Below are 13,572 nucleotides of genomic sequence, written 5' to 3' on the forward strand. Positions count from 1 at the left end.
TTCAGTGCATGGCATCATTAGAGTATAGGCAAAATTTGTATTCTTCAGATCAATCACAGCTTTCCAATGAATAACAGTCTAGCCTTTATGCCTTTTAGCCAATATTATTAATGGGGTTCTTTAGGGTTCAATGGGGGCACCTTACTCTTTTCGATATAATGATAGGAATCAAGGCGTTGTACTACAATAAACCTGAAAAATTGGACAGATTAGCTGAGAAGTGGCAATTGTGATTTAACGCTGATAAATGCAAAGTACTGCATTTATCAGCGTTATCAGTATTTATCAGTAATGCCAGAATAACACACTAATTTGGTGGCACCGCACATAAGGTGGAGGTGGAGAACGAAAGAGATACAGGGGTAATTGTATAGTCCGGCACGAAGTTATTTGTAGACAGGCTGCCAGGACAGCTCATGAGGTTTGTCAATGATATTTTATTTTTATATATAGGAATTTTTCAAGCAGAAACAAGGAGGTAATTATTCTATTAAATAAGACAATGGGTAGGCCGCATATTGAATAATACTTAGATCTAGAAGCCTAATTTTAGAAAGGATGTAGATCTATTGGAACAATGCAAAGAGGAGCAACAAAATCAGTCAAGGACACAAAAGGATACTCCTAGCATGAAAGACCAGTTCCGCAATAGACAGTGCTTGGAAACTAGGCATCTGCGAGGAGACCTGATTGAAGTGTTTCAGGATCGAGTAAACTAAATTCTGGTAGCATACTTACCCTTTCTCGGATAACACACACATGAGCGGTCATAAACACGTCGATTTTCAAGATGCGAATGATGACATTCCAAATGCGAATTAACTCTGGAATGTAAAAAATATCATATGCTGACTGGATATCGAGGACAAATTGTCTAGCTGCGTCGTACCATTAATTTCTTGTCGAATACTAAAGCGAATTTACAGGGAGTGAGGCATTGACGATCTATTAGGTATAACTTTGTGTAGGTAGTTCAGCTGGGGCTGAGAGCAGTACATAGCTAATTAGTGGTTAGAAAATTTTAAAAAGATCTTTAGTAATCCACAGCAAATTGAAATAGGCCTGTAACGTCTTGAACTTATATTCGCTCATTTTCAAAGAAAAAAAATTATTTCGTAATTTTATAAAGTACTGTTTGCTTATTTATTTATAAGCCCCACTTAACAGGAAAATACCCTTTTACAAGGTGCTAAAATTCTTTGATCGTAAATTAAGATTCCATCGTCATATGGAGGAGTCCTGTGCCAAATTCTTCAGGAAACGGTTGATTACAAAGTATCACCTGTTACACTTTGAGCACATTAATCTAATAAAAACCTACACTGGTGTGCAAAACTTAAGGATCAACACTATTTCTAAAGGTTACAACCACAAAATCAAACGAAACAGCCTGTGGCTATTTGCAAAACTGTGGCCGTTCAGTAGAAAGCTGGTGCACATGCAAAAATTTGAATCGTGATGAGAGGGCTCACATAAACAGATAAAAACAGCAGTTCAGAAGTTATGTGCAAATTATCGAATAGTGAGCACGATTGTTACAGAGATTCGATTGGTTTCATACAGTGCTACAGACAACAAAATGGCCAGTAGACATCATCTGGATGACTTTACCCGGGGTCGAATAATTGGGAAGCTCGAGGAAGATCGAAGTGCGAGGAGTGTGGCTGCAGAGTTCGGTATCGCCCATAGCATCGTCTCACGTGCGTGGTCGGCCTTCAGAACGACAGGTACAGCTGTTCAAAGGACCAGTGATGGTTCTCCATGAAAAATAACGCCGAATGATGACTGCTATACACTCCTACAGGCCAAGAGGGACCGACACCGTACAGTGGGATCCATTGCAAACCAGCTGCACAGGACGCAGTATATCGCGGTTTACTGTGGCCAGGCGACACCACAAAGATGGACTGTTTGCATGACGGCCAGTACGCTGTGTCCCTTTAACACCTGCTCATCGGAGACACCGTTTACAGTGGTGCATCGAACACAAGAACTGGACAGCGCAATGGTATAAGGTACTCTTTATTTATGAGAGTAGATTCCGTCTCAGTAGCGATTCTGGACGTCAGCTAATCTGGCGAGAGATTGGCACAGGGTATCGCCTCGCAAACATCACTGAAAGGGATCGATATGGCGGTCGAGGTGTTCTCGTCTGGGAAGGCGTTGTCTTGGATGGATGTACACAACTCCAGATACTGGAGGGCGGTACTGTAACCGGTGCACGCTACTGTATTGAGGTAATCCTTCCCTATGTGTGTCTTTTCAGAGGTGCCATTGGCCCCGAGTTTGTGTTTATGGATGATAACGCCACACCCCATCGCACTGCAGCTGTTGATATGCTTTTGGAAAGTGAGGAAATTGTTCGTATGGATATTGGTCTGCCCGTTTTGCCGATCTAAATGCCATCAAACACGTATGGGACGCTCTTGGGAGACGACTAGCAGCACGTCCACACCAGAAAGTGTTCACCAGCTGAAAATGGCGCTGACAGAGGAATGGACGATGTTACCGCAAGACCTTATCAACAACATTGTTTTAAGTATGGACAGGCGGTGCAAAGCCTGCATCGACATTAGGGGTGGCCATATTTCATACTGAGGACCACCTCTTCCCTTTGTTCCATCTTTGGCAGTGATGCATCTGTGTCATGGCAGCCAGTGCTATGTTGTCATTTTGAATAAAGTCCCTCTGTACCGTTTTGTTTTGTTGTTGTGTCGGTGTCGTTTCCTACATAATTTCTGTACCTTACGAGATTCCTTTAGTATGCTTTTCCAATATCCAGGCCACTCCTATGAGAAGCTACAGTTGAAAACCTGATTGGTCCTTAAGTTTTGCACACCAGTGTATTTCAGGACGATGATTTTCAAAGGTGTATTATATGGTGTCAAGTTGCAGGATTCAGCTTAAGAACAACAATCAAACCATTACACGCCGCGGGATACTGGCTCCTGAAGTGGGCGATCTGAAAGTGTCACCTCTCATTCTAGCAGCACGTAACACCAATGGCCAAGCACTCAATTTAACTAGACGTTCAAATTTCATGCGCGAAAGAAGACTGATTTTCACCTTCAAAATGATCGCTGGGAGAAGAATCTCAGAGTCTAACAGTTCAGATTGTATTGGAGGATCCTCCGACTAGTTCTTCACCCACCAAAGCTTCTTGCTTTTAAGTTACAATTTACTCGATCACTTCCTCCTTATCAAAAGCTCCAACTATCTTAATCCTTGGATGCCCATCACTGTAAATTCGTAGATGATAAATAAAGTACTGTATACCTCACATTTTTGAGCTGTACACAACTCAATTTAAGGAAACTGTCATGTCGGACTTTCGCCCTTTTTTTAAAATTAATTTAATCTGTTTTATTTAATCATTCTTTCCCTTTAATTTTTTATTTCATTATAGAGCTTATATGTTTTCCTGTTTATTTCTGACGAGGTAACAACTCTGCCGCTTGTTGATCACTGGCCTGGTGCTGTGAAGGGTTTGGTAACGTCACAGATCCTGCGCATACCTTTATAGTTTGAGGTAAGGATCATTTATTTGTTTATAAGACATTATTATTATTATTATTATTATTATTATTATTATTCTTAAGCTGCACCAGCCAAAATAAATTTCTGAGTTACCCTGAGAGAGAGAGAGAGAGAGAGAGGGGGGGGGGGATCACCAAGAAAGAGAAGAATAATGATATCCGGCTCAGGACCTTGGGTGTGCCAAGCCCATACTCACCAGATTATTTCAAATATAAAATCCCTAAATATAAACATCAAAGTAATAAAAACAAAAAATTATGTACAAAATGTTCCTATAACAATAATGCTACAAATATTTAAAACAAATCTGTAATTGAATTTTTATTAATAATTCCTATTAATTTAAGATTTTTAATTGAGCGAGAAAACTAGAGATATTCCATAAACGGATCCAATTCATAATCACAAAGTAGACGAAGCCAAAAATTCAATTGGCTACGTTTACTGTCCTTTGAATTTTAGGCTTTTTTTATTCGATGATTATGAATGATAATTGAATTTTAAGTTTCTTTCATCGGTTGGAGCCTATCACACTTACCAGCTATCCATTCATACTTCTTTCCCTGCGACAGATAGTACGAGAAGAAGACCAGCTGTAGGAACGCCAATGTTTACAGATAGCTTCTTGTACCTATAATATAAAGAATATATGTATAAGTACTATGAAAATACTGTTGGTTATTCATTTATATACACGACATTAGAAAGAAGTTGTTGGATGCGTCGTTTTTCATTTTTCATTTCATAAGGTTACGTAACCGTTGATTACTGAGCTTTGTAAAATAACACATCAATTAGTGCAGTTTGTGTTTGTATCAAATTCAAAGTATTTTAAATTATATATGGTTCTCAATATTCATTAGTACATTTTTAAAGAAAAATACTAAAATGTATGATTAGCTAAAACGGATCTACGATTATATATTAATTTCCATGTTGATACAATATCAGTAGGATACTGTATAATTTCTTTCTATAATTTGCATTTTATTTTAATTCATCAAATTGATAAATTTAAAACAGAAGTCTAGAGCTGCTCGAAATTTTGATGTGAACTCTCTGGCCCTCTTTTCTTTCTTTTTTTTTTTTTTTTTTTTTTGGATTTCAATGTGAAATCTCTGGCCGCTGCTAATGAAAGGTGGTGTTGCTGTTTCGCAATAAAGATTTTATCACATTGTACGAAAGATTACAAGAACTTTCTTGTTACGATAGGATTGAGAAGGTTTCGGATTTTATGTAATTAGCGTGAAATGCTAATTACATAAAATCAGAAACCTAATTATATAAAACGAATGCTAATTACACAAATTCTTATACTGACGTAAGTAGAGAAAATCGTTATCATCAAGAAAATATACATATTTGTATATCTTGTTTTCGGTTTTGGGCCACAATTCAACAGCAGCGGTTGAGTTACTCCTTAACTTATTAATTATTTAAAAATGCTCTGATTTATAACCAGAAGCATACAAGGAGTTAGTAAAACTTATCCATTTGTTACGCTTTCGTAGTTCTACATGAGGGCAATACGTTTTGAGGATAATCACTATTAAAAATGAGATTATTTATAACAGTTCAGAAGCTATATTTATATTCCTCCCGACACACACACACACACACACACACACAAAGTCAAACTCCATAAGTACCTCTCTGTTCAGGAAACAGTAGAGAAGCGATATGAAAAATCCTTGACAGGAAGACAGAACATGTGTGCAATACGACCAGATACCAAAAAGTACAGAAGAACTTTCCAATGGGCCGGGAATTATATCTAAGATGTTAGTGATTCCCAGAAGAGGAAGAAGCAACAGTGCTGCTCTCACCGCTTTCCTAGAGAGAAAAAGACAAAATAATAACAAAGCTGAAAACAGTATAGCAAAACAGCAATATCATATTTAGCCATCACGAATTTTTCTTGAGAATAAAATAAAAAGAAAATGAGAGTAAAAAAAAAAAAAAAAAGGAAAGTTTTAAAAAAATACACTTCACGGTTTTAAGTGGGTGGATGAGCAGTCTGTTCAAATCTATTATTCTTTTTGCGAAATGAAATAACAGACTGTCTTTCGCCTCGAGAGTGACTGAATGATAGCAAAATCTGGCCATTCAGAATCTGTGACTTCAGGTTTTGGTCTGTTGTGTTGATTCAGACGAGAACAATTTCTAGGAAAGGCGAAAGCCATTTGCTAAGGCAGTGTTTTTCCTAAACTTTTTACTGTCATGATATCTTTACAGTTTGAAAACTAAATTCATTATTGTAATATAAATATATTCTTATAAAGATAAATGTATTAATAATATGATAAATATTAAAAATACAGTCAACACTCGATTATTTGAGTTGCGGATTAACCGGAGTCCCTACGGCCGCGGAACTAACTCGAAGTAGGATAACAAAGAGAAATATGCGGAATCCGTTATATGTTCTTGTTATATATTTTTTAATTTCCTGTAGACAAGATCTTTGAATTTCTTAGAAACCTGAATCTCCAATCTTTGCCTTCTGCCGACTAAATCATTCCAGTTAACTTCGAATGTTTCCTTTATATGAGTCCGTGTGTATCCATCGTGTTAAAATGGCGCCTCCGTAGCCGGGTGGGCAGGAGCAGCAGTGCATAGCACACGCTTCTTGATTAGACCGGGGTTCGAACCCGTGACCACCAAATACGGAGGATGAGGAAAGGTCAGGGAATGACCACCGCATATCCCGGAGCAATATGGCCTTAGTTGCTAATGCTCCTAAAAACCAAATAACAAACAAACTAACATCGTGTTAAAATGGAAAAGGAGTATGCTTTCTATTAAAAAAAAATATATATCAATAAGCGATAGCGTCATCTTTATGAGTCTCTACTCGACTACATGGAACGACAAAACACGCCTTTCTCACTGACAAGATTCGAAATTACACAGTACCATTCGCAGGAAGGCAAACAAAGGGAAAAGCGAACATCGTGTTTTTCCATCACACACACAAAATAAATAAATATGTGCGCGTGTTAAATCTTATCGCTTTGTATTTCATTTTTGTAAATACGAATACTGTATATTAATAATTTTATGTTTTGTTACATTTACTAGGTTTTCTCATTTTTGGATTATCGGGCAATTTAGTCATTATAATACTAATACCATTAGTATTATAATGGCTAAATGAGGCAATGAAGTAGGTTTTTCTGCGTCTGCCGAAAAAAAAAAAAAAAAATAAATAAAATAAAATAACTATCATTCATACCTTCCTCGTCGCCAAAAAGTGCCTATCCAATTCCGCTTTGAACTTTAGCAAACTGTCAGCTTCGACCACTTTTGTAGGGAGTTCATTTCAATGATCTACAACAGCTGCTGAAAGTAAACTTCATAACATCTAACCTTTACTCCCTAAAATTTTGTATTTGTGTCCCCGATTCTTCTTTTTTAGGGCAATGAAAATATACCTCCCTTGTTCATTTTAACGATTCCCTGCAGGGCCTATATACTTCTATCAGGTCCCCCCCCCCACAGACGTCTTGTTCTCAAGCTTTGCAGTCCGCACTTTCTAAATGGTTCTTCATATGGACATCGATTATCACCCTTTAATTTGGTTGCCCTTCTCTGAACTCTTTCTAAAAGTTCTGCGTTTTTCTTGTAGCATATTCTATTCAGTGTGGCCTGAACAGAATATTCTACATGCAGTCTCACCATCGTCTTATACAAAGGATAATGACATTCTTTTTCTTAATTGCGAAGGTTCTATATATCACGTTTGTTTGTTTGTTTTATTGGTGCAATAGCAACTAATGCCATAATGCTTATTTTGTGATGCGATCTACTTTTTTTCTTCAAAATGTGCCGCGATCTACCATCTCAAGAATTTAATTGCACATGGTTAAAATAAAGTTAATCAACACATATTGAAAAATGTTTATAAATTTTAAAATTAAATACATGCCGAAAGTAAACTTCCTCTGATCTCATTCTTGGTACTTCAAGAATGAGATCAGAGGAATTTTAAGCGAATTGTGTGTCAGAATAGAAGGGCTACTGTAGAGCAAATGACAGGAAAATTCAATTTATACAAAGAAAGACCTATTTCCGATCGAACTATGTGACGGGAGTTGAAGAATCCAGAATTTGATAGTCGTGTGCCTATATGAAACTGTACCTATTATAGGTACGGACTGGGTTCGCTGTTAGAAGATTATGTTACCTCCAATGATCGGACCAACTTTACGTGCAATACTTCACTTTACCAGGATTGCGATGGATTCTTTCAAGACGACAACTGAACTATCCACTGTTCAAAAATTGTATTTGAATGGTTCAAAAAACTTTCCAAAGATTTCCAATATCAACCCTGACAATCTAATTTTCCAGATTTGAATCGAATTGTGAATGTCTGTGATACGTTGGAAATGGCAATTTGGCTTCGCAGTTCTCTACAGGTAATAGTACAGCAGGTTACAAATATCCTGATGGAAGAATGATCAAATCTGGAGCTATACTCCCTTAAACACCTAACGGAATTCATGCCACGACGTGTATTGGCTGTAATTTGGGCAAAAGATCATCTTACTAGATATTGAATAAAAGTTTCTAATTTTTTCGCTAGTTAGTGTAGTAATGCCATTTTAAATGCTCTTTGTGCCCTAAATTATATCAAAAAGTGTATTTTACGCGATTTTGAGTAGACGTAGTGATTACAATCACTATTTCTACAAATTACAAAACAGTACTTAGAAGAAAGATAGACCAAAATTTTGTAAGCGATTGCGTCATAAAATAGACTAAAGCTTTTTCATGTTGCTATATCGCAATTTAAAAAGGTCATATTTTGTAAGAACGAATTAATTTATATAAAATACAACGCATACTGTCAAAACAATAAATATCTTTAAAAATAAACATACAATCATCAGTGTGTGAAAAAGATAAAGGAAAATGTCCTTGAAGTGGTGTATCCTGCCGCTTAACCCAGAGCATCTAGTTGCTCTCAGTCCTAATATTTTCCCTGATGTAGTACCAGAGATATCCTTTTGTAGAAATTCGTGATTTTACTGCTGCTGATGAGTGAAGCCATCAATAATAGAAATTAAGTCGCATATAATACTTCTGTACTTGTAATTGCCATGTACGTCTGAATCTCGGACTGCTTTGAAACACCCTTTCATTCACTCATTCATTCTGCTTGTATCAGATATATCTGTATTGTGAAACTGCACTTCAAATTTATTATGTGAATGTTCATTGTTTATAATGTTTGTTAATATGATTATCTTAATGACCAAGGTAGTTGTGTGTTGTACATATTTAAGTTCAGTTATTTTTACTTTTTTACTTATTTGTTTTGTATTTATATAACTATACTTCCAGAGCTCATGATTTATGCTGAAGTATGCTGGAGCCGGACAGAACTCATCTTTTTTTTTTTTTTTTTTTTCTTTTTTAAACTTTTTTACTTTTTAGCGTGAGGAGAAATATCATAGTTTGACTATAATATTTCACTTGATTTCATTCAATAATGCAATAAAAACGTGTGCATACATAAGACAGTGGACATCTATAATCTTACTTAATTTGCTGATATTCGTTTGATCGACTTTCTTGGACTTTCATCACCACGACGCAGACAACATTCAACAGTATCACAAGATTCACCTACAAAAGTGGAAAAACTATGTATTAGAAAGATTCATTTTGCATCTGCTTATGCTTTATGTCAGTTTAAAACAAGAAAAAACATGCATGCATACCACGAAGCAACACTATGTTATGCTCAATCTGACTTCAGAACGGTTAAAATTGAGCATCATATTTTCTACTGATTATCTAAAAATGCTATATCTGTTATATAGCATAAACATAAGTTGAATCAATGCTTTGTTGGATGCCATGCTATTATTATAATCCTATAAAGCTCGTTCGGCCCTCAATAAATCATAGGAATATAACAATAACAAGTTATGTCCACTCAAAAATACACCTTTCTTAGGCCTTCAGTAATCATCATGAAAAGGCCGGGGTGCGAATTCCACCAGAACGTCAAAATTTTATTGAAATATTTCCAAATTTGGCTAGTTTAGCAGTTCTCAAATGAAGTGCAGGATTTTCTCTTCCTGTACACGATAAACTGCCCTCAGGCGAGGCACACTAATATCGCTTGGTTTGAGTTACTTTGGTATCACTTCACAACAACCACAGTAATTTTTTTTCTTAAGTTTAATAACCTATTGCAAATAATTTCTCTCTGTATCTTTTTCAAATCCAGAAGAGAAGAAAAATTCTGGTTCAGTATATTTCTCATTAATGCTAACATTGAGTTGAGAAGGAAATTTTTTTTTCAACACACTGTACTTTTATTAAAAAGAACAAAGGCCTGATTATGATGTTACACAAGATATAGTTTTCGATATTCTCTACCAGCCGTAGCAGAGTAGTCAAGCGCTCGGGTGCGTAAGTACACGTGCCTTGAGTTACCGGAGTTCAAGCCCGTGACTGCTAAATACGGTGCTGTTTATTGTATTCTGTCTATCTTGTGAATTCCTCTGACCGTTTGGTCGTCCGGAGTATAAACAGAAAATTTACTTATTCAGTCGATCCATTCAAACAAAATTTTGGATATCCTAAAATTTGCTCCAAAATCTGTGAAACGGTAAAGTTCGACAGGTTTTGAAGCAAAAAATAATTATAAATCAATCTTGACGGCACTGAAATTACTATAGCTCTCTCCATACAAAAAGTGCTGAAGAAATCTAAATAATTGATAATCACATGGTGCAATGTATAATTGAATATAGTGAATAATGAGATATAACTTTCTACGTATGGAATTACTATTTCTTCTTACGTTGTTCTAGCATTATGAAGTTTGAAAATATTATGCAAAAGCATTATCCCTTTTTTACTCAACAAGTTTAACTTGGTCGTTTTTAATTTAAATTCGACCAAGGTAGGTCGTTTTGAAATTAAAGCTTACCTTATATGCTTCATTTTTGACGTTGTCGTTCCAAAATGGAGCTATCATTTTTCAAAATAAATTATGATTTTCATATTCCGTCATATGCAAATATTGTACCTCTTTCAGAGTAGGTATAGCGGTTTTCTTGAAATATAACCACTGCCTTTTGCGATGAACGTTCACATATGGCACCCGCTTCTCATCTCCAGTGACGATTCGTTCCCGATAACACACGAGCTTGTCTTGGCCTGAGAAGGCGACAAATTGGATATTCGTTGTATGCTGTAGTCTATAAGTTCATATGGATCCCATATACCTAATGTAAGATATATCCATGCTTACTGAGGCGAGTAAAAACAGTCGTATACGTTAAATCGAATCATTGGACAATTTTTTTGAACTATAATCCTGAGATGCTCTTCCAACAGGTCCAACAACAATAGTGACCATAGGTCACTATTGTTGCTCTTAATAGATCGACCAGAACGACGTGAACTGACAAGATCAATGTTTCCACACCCGCATTTTGAAAACTACCACAGACATTTATACGCAGCTATTCGAAGTATCTACTTCATAAACATTGCATATTGCTTTTACTGCGTTAGCAGTAGCGGATTAAGATCGGTTGAGGCCCCTGGCGCAGAAGAAAATTGGGCCCCTTAAAAAAAAAGAGAGAGACAGGGAAAATAAAAATACATGTTAACCATTTTTTTAAATAAATAAAAAATATTATGTACTATTAATGTTTTATTTCCAATAAAATTTGAATATAATATATGTATAATATAATTAATAATAGCATAATAATAATCACAATAATTGAACATATTATAGTTGAACATATTAGTTCAACTAATTTGTTGGGGTTTTGCGTATTAAGTTGGGTTTTTGCGTAGGCCCTTCAGAAGTCGGGGCCCAGGGTGCGCGCCCGGTGCGCCCGCCGTTAAATCCGCCTCTGTGCATCAGGGATTTTAGTCTGTTAAAGCAGTCCTTGCCCAGCACCGTAAAGTATTCGCGATGAATCATTCTACTGGCCAATGCAAACAAAATATTGCAAGCCAACGTCAAGTGAACTGTTTGGAAAGACATGCACTAACAATGAAATTTAGTGCCGACCGGGCTAGCCGGGTAGGTAAAGTGCCTGCCTAGCAACCCAAAGGTCGCGGGTTCGATTCCCGCCTCGGGCTGGATATCACGATGGTGCCGAACCAACCGGTTGGTTGGATATCCCGGCCACGATACACGAAGGAAGCAAGAATAAACTGGTTCCTTCGTGTATTGATCACATCATACGAAATAAAATTAAAAAAAATGAAATTTAGTGACTCACTTTGCAATACCTAGTAGGTCACTGCGGATGACAGAAAATTAAAAATATTTATAATAAATAAATTAAGAACAAAAATCCTTGTCGATTCCACGATTCCAGCTAATTTGCTTACAGACGAATCGTGGACACATGCATCGGCAGCAGAAATGAAATTGTTATTGATTTAATAAACTGAGTGGACAGAAACCATGGGATAAAAATAAATAAATAATAAATTTTCTGTTTATACTCCGGCACGACAACCAAGTCAGTAGAGTTTACAATAAATCGTCAACACAAATATTTATCGTATTTAGTAGTCACGGGCTTGAACCCCGGTCAACTCAAGGAACGCGTGCTATGCACTCTCGCTCCTGACCACTGGGCTACGTCAGGCCTACCTACTTAGTAACGAGTAAGTCCACCTTTCAGCCGGATAAGGGAAGTCGTACGGCGAGGCTTTGAGTCCACTAGTTCACGAAAGTGTTCCACAGGTATTTCCATCCATGTTTGCTGCACCGCTGTCCATAATTCCGCTGCATTCTTGGGTGGAGGATCTAAAACTCGAACGGACCTTTCCACAGCATCCCAAAGATGCTCCACAGGGAGTCCAACCCATGGTGGTAAAATCAGCAGAATTCTCTTAGAACCATGTTCTAGTCACCACGGCCCTGTGGGGAGATGCATTGTCTGCAAGAAGAGTGCATTGTCCTATGGGTGCACGATGACCATGAAGGGATGCAGATGGTCTGCAAGGATGGACACATAACCTGGACTGTTCAGAGATGCGTCTAGTTGTACTAGAGGCCCCAACGTGTGCCAGTTGAACACGCCCCAGACCATTACCGACCGTCCATCTGCCTGAACAGTTCCTTATTGATATGATGGGTGCACAGCTTCGTGCGGTTTCCACCAGATACGCACCCTCCCGTCCGCTCGAAATAACTGGAAACGGAACTCATCGGACCCGGAGACCTGTCTCCAATCATCCAAGGTCCAGTGACGATGTTCTTTCGCCCAGTTGAGGCGTAGAGTCCTGTGTCGTGGTGTTAGCAATGGAACTCTGGTGGTCGGCGGCTCCCATAACCTACTGCGGCTAATGATCGCCTGATGGGCTTGGTGGATACGTTTCTGGCACCTCCCTCGTTGAAATTGGCGGTATTTGTGCCACTGTCGCTCTCCGGTTGGCTAAAACAATGCGAGACAGACATCGATGGTCACATTCATCCAGCACTCACAGCGCTGTCCACGATAAGATATTATTCCCGAGACACTCTTGATATTGTCGAACGGGACAGTGCAATTTCTGTTCCACCTCCGCGATAGAGTTACCCATGCGTCGGGCACCCACTATCATCCTTCTTTCAAAGTAGGTTAACTCACGACGTTTATCCATATTGACATTGAATTACCGTCTAAGTAAATGCAGTGTACCTATATACCTGCCAAACGGTAGGTTCGTCCACTAGCGAGAGGAGGTGACAGCGTCGCGTTGCTCAGGAATCAGGTGTCCCATGAATTCTGTTCTTTCAGTGTACATACATATATTAAATCCTGCTTTAGCATCTTGACACTCAGGAAATCGCAACGAATTATTTTTTGTCAACTTCTCTAGAGCACTTTAGAACATAAGGACAAGAATTAGCATATAGTCCATCCGTCTTTAATTAAGAGAATGAACTCTGAGCTTCAATAGAAATATCTCAAATGTGAAGCGCTACTGCAAGGATTGTTTTGTTCGTTGATTAGTTGGTTTAATCTTAAACTCACCTTATGGTAATACACTAAA

General features: G+C 37.6%; 1 protein-coding gene across 1 annotated transcript in view; it reads right to left on the bottom strand.

Moving 5' to 3' along the window:
• Positions 1 to 4,086: 4,086 nt before the first annotated feature.
• The window catches only part of LOC150079311 (PDF receptor-like), a 133,947-nt gene continuing 124,461 nt past the window's right edge, over positions 4,087 to 13,572 (bottom strand). The window contains exons 8-9 of the mRNA XM_090383028.1: positions 9,086 to 9,171; positions 4,087 to 4,168 (exon numbers count right to left, since the gene is read on the bottom strand). Coding sequence (XP_090239154.1) covers positions 4,087 to 4,168; positions 9,086 to 9,171 — 168 coding nt within the window. The remainder of the gene's footprint in view (positions 4,169 to 9,085; positions 9,172 to 13,572) is intronic.

This window comes from Mastigoproctus giganteus, chromosome 10, assembly GCF_048544385.1.
Source record: "Mastigoproctus giganteus isolate SK-2022 chromosome 10, ASM4854438v1, whole genome shotgun sequence".
Taxonomy (NCBI): domain Eukaryota; kingdom Metazoa; phylum Arthropoda; class Arachnida; order Uropygi; family Thelyphonidae; genus Mastigoproctus; species Mastigoproctus giganteus.